Source organism: Arachis hypogaea, chromosome 3 (assembly GCF_003086295.3).
Source record: "Arachis hypogaea cultivar Tifrunner chromosome 3, arahy.Tifrunner.gnm2.J5K5, whole genome shotgun sequence".
In the NCBI taxonomy this organism is placed as follows: domain Eukaryota; kingdom Viridiplantae; phylum Streptophyta; class Magnoliopsida; order Fabales; family Fabaceae; genus Arachis; species Arachis hypogaea.
In genome coordinates, this window is record NC_092038.1 from 3398381 (window position 1) to 3406814 (window position 8434).

General features: G+C 27.6%; 2 protein-coding genes across 2 annotated transcripts; both read right to left on the reverse strand.

Annotated features, from left to right (window-relative positions):
* Positions 1-1989: 1989 nt before the first annotated feature.
* Positions 1990-3772, reverse strand: LOC140182511 (uncharacterized). The gene is made up of 4 exons (XM_072229258.1): positions 2863-3772; positions 2581-2760; positions 2397-2477; positions 1990-2266 (listed from the first exon to the last, which is right to left on the reverse strand). The coding sequence occupies exons 1-4, from the start codon at positions 3004-3006 to the stop codon at positions 2183-2185; spliced, it is 489 nt and encodes a 162-aa protein (XP_072085359.1). The 5' UTR covers positions 3007-3772; the 3' UTR covers positions 1990-2182.
* Positions 3773-4413: 641 nt separating this feature from the next.
* On the reverse strand, positions 4414-6054 carry LOC112788837 (uncharacterized). The gene has a single exon (XM_025830471.3). It carries the CDS (start codon positions 5989-5991, stop codon positions 4609-4611), a length of 1383 nt encoding a protein of 460 aa, XP_025686256.1. The 5' UTR covers positions 5992-6054; the 3' UTR covers positions 4414-4608.
* Between the last annotated feature and the right edge of the window lie 2380 nt (positions 6055-8434).

An 8434-nucleotide genomic window follows, 5' to 3' on the forward strand; every position in this document is an offset into this window, starting at 1 on the left:
AACTAAATATATAGAACTGACATACTTAAAAATACCAAATAAAAAAATATATTATTCTAACCTAAAAACAAAAATGATAAAATAATTAATTTATTTTTTTATATGAAATCTACATTGAATTGTGCTTTGCTTTGTATTTTCTTTATCTTTTAATATCAATCTTCTCTTCAATATAATCTTACTTCTCTTTGGACTTCTTGTATCTTTCAATATATACCTAAAAATATCAAATAAATAAATTTTTAACCAATTAAAAATGTATATACATTATACATAATACATTTTTATTATCAAATTTTTTATATTATTAAAAAAATAAAGTAGTACACATATGACAGCGTCTGTTTTTGGTATATATGTCCATCAAAATATAGACACAGGAGTACACAGGAGTACATGTATGTTGTTTGTTTACTGAGACAAAAATATGAAAGACATAGTCGTACACAAATACCCATTAAAAACATGTATTTTGTGTCTCTCTAAAATGCGAAAACACTAATTTTTTTACAATTTTTTCTCATGTCTAACTTACCAAATAGAACATGAAATTAATGCCTTCTTATGTCTATGTAAAATTGCACAGATTTTATTTTTGATGGCTGCTTTAATTTCTTTTTTATTCTCATTTATTTAGTTACGTAAACATATTTTACAGAAAATAATATATATATTTTTTACAAAAGTATCTTTTTTCAAATAAATATAAGTTTAATCTCACGATCAATAAATTCAACTTATAGTTAAAGAGATTGAAAATGAAAAACTTATAAGTAAAAGGAGAGAAAAAGATAAAAGTACCTCTATTGTTATAATCTAAAAAATAACAATGTAAACGAAGTAAATAGAAAAAAAATTATAAATGTGACAAATAAAAAAAATTTAAATTTAAAAATCAAAACGGCTAAGAAGCCACTTAATTAGGAATTAGTATTAGAGTTTTAAATTTCAAATTTTTAAATAGAATTTTCTAATTAGCTAGTGTAAATTTAAAATTTTTAAATAAACTTTTTTTAATTAAACGTTTGTTATTCATTAAGAATATAGGAATTTGTTAATTTAAAAATAATTTTTATTAGTTTCGTCATAAATAGTATCAATCCTATTATTTATCGATAAAAATAAATAAAATTAAATGCAATCTAAAAATTAATAACCTTATAAATTACGTAAATTTAGAAAAAATACTTAAAAAGAGAGAAAAAGATGAAAGTATTTCTACTGTGGAGAAACAATCTAAAAAGATAATAATAAAAAATTATAAATGTGGCAAGTAAAAAAATTTAAATTTAAAAATTGAAATGGTTAAAAACTTATTTAATTAGAAATTAGTATTAGAAATTCAAATTTAAAATTTTTAAAATAGAATTTTCTAATTAGCTAGTATAAATTTTAAATTTTTAAATAAAATTTTCTAATCAAACGTCCGTTGTCCATTAGGAATATAGAAATTTGTTAATTTAAAAATAATTTTTATAGTTTTATCATAAACAATATTAACTTTATTATACTTTTTCTAAAATTTAAACAGTATTACATTTTTTTAAATAGTATAAATAATTTCACATCTTAATAAGACTGATAATTCTATTTATTTTATTATAATCCTTTGTAATTAGTATAGTAACTTATAAATTATATAAATTTTTAAAAAATATTCTCAAACCCAATTGCTTACGTAAAAATTCAAAAAAAAAGTATATTTGAATTTAAATTTAAAATTATAAACATAATACTTTAATTAAAAATTATAATTAGATTTTTTTTAAATAAGTACACAATTAAAATTAATAACTAACTTAATTGTATCAACAATAATTCAAAGAAAAAATTTATAACTTTATGACATTAAATATTAAATTAAAAATGATCAGAATATCAACGGTGAGAATCAAATTAAAAATAAAATCACAAGTAATAACCAAATAACTTCAATTTATATTTAAAAAAATTCTAAATTCCAAACATAAAAATCGAAAAGAACCAAAAGAAAAATAATAACTCAAGAAAAGACAATGTTTCCACCAAAACAAACATATGTTTGGCATTATTCTATTAGATAGACTCTAAAAGAGATTCCAAAACATGTGCATCCAAATTCTCAAGTTTCTTTCTTAATCTTGATCTTCTTGCAAGTTGAAGTATCTCCTTCCACCTTCGAATCTTCCGACTCCGAGGATAGTCACTTAGTTGGTGTAATAGCACTTTCCAACAATTCAGATTCATCATTGGCCGCAACTTCAATGGAGAATTCAAGCAACAAATTCTGTACAAAAAACCACGTTAAATTAAAGACTTCTTTCTAACCTTTGATTTTATCTCACTAATATTTTTTGAATAAAATTAAGATCTAATTTTGAGAGAACAAACAAAAAAAATATTTTTTGAACAAATACCTTAGTACCTTCTACTTTCTCCCCTTCAATGATTGAGGATGTCTTTGAAATTAGAAACAAAGCACCGGTGTAGTCAATATCCTAAAATTATAATTAATTATTTTTTATAAATTAGATACTACTAATGACCAAGAAAGCAAAAAATAAATTAATTTTTAATAGAAGTACACTTATATATACTCACAATTTGAATAGGGTGAGCCTCTTTGAATTTATTTATGAGATCCACATTATTAGTCATCTTCTTAACTTTATAAGAAGGTGAAAAATATGAAATATCATATATTTGAACTTCAATAATGAAGAGAAAGATCTTATCAATTAGGTTGAGTAAAAGTGTAGGTGTATCTGATAGATCTCCTTTCTACAGGATATTACATAATATATTAATAATAAATAATATAAAAAGTACCAATAAAAATATCTTCACTAATGCTTTTAGAAATAAATATTGGTTAGATCTTACCAATAGGAGTGGATCAAGTATCTCTACACAGCTCTCTTCCAAAACTTGTTTTGCCTCATTGTCAAAGACTACATAACATCCACAGTTAGAATCATCAATGACACCAACCTTTATTCGATACCTGCTTAAAAAAGAAAATAACATAAGAAAAAGTTAAATATAGACTTATTTAATATCTAATCCAATGTACATAGACTTTAATTTAAATAAATAAATAAATAACCTTGGAGTCATGGATAAAAGGATATTAGTAGAAAACTCGCGTCTTCATCGAGTCAAACCATCTCAATTGAGTATGGCAATGGAGAATTTCCATAACTTGATAGTGTCCATAACCATATCACTCGTATATGTACACACAAATTGTCGATTGTAGGATTGATGTTAGCAATTTTGTGAATATCAGCCAGTAGAATAAGTAGGGAGATTTTGGATATATGTAAAGAAAGGGATTGATATACTTTAAATTGTGGTGCTTTACATCTCTCAGAACTTATCCTTTTATAGTTGCATCATAACTAAATTTTTTAAAATTTGGTTGACTTTAATTTAAAATTTAAAAAACAACAAACTAAGTTAAACAACCCAAATTTAAAATTTAAAAATAACAACTTAAATAAATAATAATTTAAAAATTCTAAACTAACGTAAATATTTATTTATTGTAATATTAGTATGTAACAACCGAAGAATAATTAACGTAAATTTTTTTAAAACTCTAAATTTCTTTAAAAGAATTTATGTAGCTACAATTTAAAAAAAAATCAACAAAATTTTAAAAAATTATGCTAAAAAGAATTAACAGATTTTAAAAAATAGTGTTAAAATATAAAAAATAACAATCTAAATAAAATTTAAAAAATAACAACTTAAATAAAATAATTTAAAATTTAAAAAATAACAACATAAGTAAAATAACCAAACAAATAAAACAATTTAAAATTTTAAAAATAACAACCTAAGTAAAACAACCCAAACTTAAAATTTGAAAATAACAACCTGAGCAAATAATAATTTATAATTTATAAATATAAATATAAAAATTTCTGGTAACGACACGTAAGCAAATAAACTCCCAGACTCAACGTATGAGCGCCACGTCAGCAAATGAGCTCCCCATTTGTATTACTATAAAGATAAAGATTATCAGATAAAGCTTTTTCAGAAAGTAAATATTTGATCATTAATAGGTAAAAAATTATTATCCTGTAGTGCAGATATTATTTATATTAAACAGTACGTTATACTTTTTTATTTTATCTTTTTCAAATTAATGTTTGCCATGATAGCGCGCGTAAGTGTCTTCAACGTTCATTTTATTTTCTCTTTCGAAGCGTGCGCCAGCCAAACTAGAAGGATCCAGTTTTTGCTGCTTGCATTGTTTGTAAAAATATTAAGTGAAATAAATTTGCATTTTTTTAAAATTTATCCTTAGGTTATTATCATAATGTTGTTATCAAACTAAACTTTGGTTTCACAAGTTCGTGAATTTCACTGAGATCTTATGATCATATACAAATAATGAAATAGAATTCTAACCACACTGCCTTAGGATTTCATGAAAACATGATAATCAATTGAAAATAAAGATACATTCACAAATAATAATGACTAGGTTCTACTTTGCCTTATATGGCGTAGAACCTTTTACTAATGACCGCTTAAAATAAATACGTAGAGAAACCATAATAATGTTGAACATAATATTATTGAAAGAATTCAAATTAAAGCACTTTTCATGCAAGCTTAATACTTGGGAGGCGGAGGTGAAGTGTAGAGATAGGCTTGCTTTGGTGGAGGTGGTGAAGATTTGTAAATGTAAGGAGGAGGAGGTGAAGGTGAAGGTGGTGGTGGAGACTTGTAGATATATGGTGGAGGAGGTGATGGAGAAGGTGAAGGTGGTGACTTGTAAACATATGGCGGTGGAGGTGAAGGAGATGGTGGCGGTGGAGACTTATAGACATAGGGTGGAGGCGGTGAAGGAGATGGTGGGGGAGGAGACTTGTAAACATATGGTGGAGGTGGTGCAGATGACGGAGGAGGTGGAGACTTGTACACATAAGGAGGAGGTGGTGATGGAGATGGTGGTGGAGGAGACTTGTACACGTATGGAGGTGGTGGTGAAGGCGATGGAGGTGGTGGTGACTTGTAGACATATGGAGGTGGTGGCGAAGGCGATGGTGGAGGAGGGGACTTGTAAACATATGGTGGTGGTGGTGAAGGTGATGGTGGGGGTGGAGACTTATAGAGATAGGGAGGAGGTGGAGAGGGAGAAGGAGGAGGAGGAGACTTGTAGACATATGGAGGAGGCGGTGATGGAGATGGAGGTGGTGGTGACTTATAAATATATGGAGGTGGTGGTGATGAAGAAGGAAGAGGAGGAGACTTGTACATATATGGTGGTGGTGGTGATGGGGATGGAGGTGGTGGTGACTTATAGATATAGGGAGGTGGTGGTGATGGCAATGGTGGAGGAGGAGACTTGTAGATATATGGAGGTGGTGGTGAAGGTGATGGTGGAGGAGGAGATTTGTAAACATATGGCGGGGGTGGTGATGGGGATGGAGGTGGTGGTGACTTATAGACATAGGGAGGTGGTGGTGAAGGTGATGGTGGGGGTGGAGATTTATAGACATATGGAGGTGGTGGTGATGGGGATGGAGGTGGTGGTGACTTGTAAATATATGGAGGAGGTGGAGATGGAGAAGGTAGAGGTGGGGACTTATAGACATATGGGGGAGGTGGTGGTGACTTATAGATATATGGAGGTGGTGGTGACGGGGAAGGTGGAGGTGGTGATTTATAGACGTATGGAGGTGGTGGAGAAGGAGAAGGTGGAGGAGGAGACTTGTAATAATAGGGAGGAGGTGGCGAGGAAGAAGGTGGTGGTGGAGACTTGTAAACGTATGGAGAGGGTGGTGATGGAGATGGAGAAGGAGGAGACTTGTACCAATAAGGTGGGTGAGGTTGATGTGCGGGTGGCGCCGCCTGTGGAGCTGGGTGGTAGGGAGAGTTGCCTCCATAATAAGGAGTGTCATCATCATGAGCAGCAACATTGATAGCAATTAAGCAAAATGCTAATGCATAAATGAGTGGAGGCAAGTGCCTCCATCTCATTGAGGTTCCCATACCAACTAACGCACTCTTGTTAAGTGTTAAACCCTATTTACTACAACACTGTATATTTCTTGCTTGGCATAGTGAGGATTGTAACCCTTTATATACTGCAACCATCCAATGACTTGACTTACAAGAATTATTTGTTAAATACATTAACAGACTGGCTTCTCATTTTTTATTTCAACTTGATGTGGCTTCCATAAAACAAAGTTCACATTTTCCACAAATGGTGGATATATAGGAAATAAAAAAAGTCAAAGTTATTAGAGAGGGTTGGTGATGGCATACGCACGGCTGAAGAACGAGTTTTTCAGATTACAACCGCGTAAGGGCAGACAATTCTCATTATTTCCTTTCTTTTATATTTGTTCTATATGCATCCTTTTTATTAATTCTGTGTTTAATCATACTTTCTTTTCTCAAAATGTTAATATATATAAAGCACCGGATCATATGGAGGAGTAAACATTTAATTTCTCAAATTAATTAGTAGCATTAGCATATGTATCAAGATTCAAGAGTGTTATTATTTCTCTTCGGGCACTCCAAACTCCAAACTGTGAAACAGCTTATCAAAGTCAATGGCTAACTTGCTCTAATATGTCTTTTTAATTTCTTTATACTTTGATTTATTTGTTCTTTGATCCACATTTAGCAATATATATTTCTGGATTATAAAAACGCGTTATTAGTGTTATATATTTGCTTCTTTGCTCACATTTTTGTCGGTGAATAATGTTTAAATTGCTTCAAAAAAATAATCAAACATCCTTGTCAATCTGTAACAAAATATAAACCATGATGACATATGGTAGAAAACTATCATTGTGTGTAATTAACTCGAGTATGATTACTTTTTACTCCAATATATATATACAAAAAACAAAAACAAAAAATATTAAGATCATCAAAATTTATTATTTTTTATCATTATTTAGACATTAACTTAATTCTTTTATTTTAGTAATTTAATAAGATATTTTTAAACATTGCTTACCAAATAATAACCAAAGATAATAAATTATTTCTCAAACAAAAAATGTAAGCGGACTGTGTGGTACGGCCTAATTGAGTCTAATTTTGGAGGAATTGTGGTTTATGTGTTTGTTTGACGCTATTATTTTAATAAAAAAAGATTTTTTTTATCGAAATTTTTTTTAGTGTATTTGACAAATTTTTAGTAGTAAAAATAAAAGCACTAGGAAAAAAATATTTTTTTTGAGAAATTATAATTTATATCTTTTTTTAAAAGATCTTTTTTCCTTAAAAAATATATTTTTCATGTAATAAATAAATAAATAAATAAAGTATTTTTATATCGTTATACCTAAATATAATTGATAAATAAAAAAATATTTTTGTATGAGATATTTAAATATAAAATTACTTTTACTTTTTCATAAAATCTTTTAAAAAAAAAGATAACTCAAAAAAAGATTTTTTTTAAAAGCTCACCCAAATAAGCACTATATCTATAAAAATTTCAAAACAAAGTGATTGTATGTGTTAAATACTAGTTACAGTTTAATATATAAATTAAAATTCAATTCTGATAGGTACATACTAAAATTAATTATTAAAATAAAATAAATATTAAAATATAATATACATATTAAAAATAAGTTAAATTATATATGTATACATAATAATTAATTTTGATAATTAATTTTAATATACAAATAGCATTTTTTATTAAAATCTAGTTGATATTATAGTAGAATTATAAAAAGACAATAACATATATGTGTTTTTACTTCAATTTTATTTTTCGTTCATTTGATTGGTCTCTCTAATTACTAATGTTCTGACAGTATTTTATTAATTTACCCACTTAATTAGGGAAAATCAACTCTTTTTGTGCAACAAAAAAAATTAAAAAAAATTGAAACATACAATAAAAGATAAGAAAGAGAGAAAAAAAAGAAAGGAAAAAGAACAAAATTAATCGAATGTTGATTGGAAAAAGACTGATTCTGAATTATTTTCTCCTTAATCTATACTTAGTCAATATTCCCGTTGTAATTTCGTTCTTATTCCTTCACTTGCTAGTACATTTATTTTCTGATCTTCTTCCTATTTTATTTGTTCATTGCACATTCTACAAAATAGGACTTTGTTTTCAGTACTAGTTACTTAATGAAATTAATATACACTTTATCATACGTAACATTTGATAATAATTAAAATTTAAAAACTGTTCAACATTCTTATATATGGTGGGCATAGTTTTTTAAGTTATATGCTTAATATAAAAAAAAATATTCAGTTTAGTCGTTGAAATTACACTCGAGTTTTTATTTAATCTTTAAAATTTTAATTGTCTTAATTTAATTCTTAAATTTTTTAATTGACTCTAGGATAGAAATCACCGCAGAAACTGATTGTAATTAATTAAAATTTAAAAAATTTAGTGACTAAATTGAGAATTTAAAACAATTAAAACTTTAAGAAC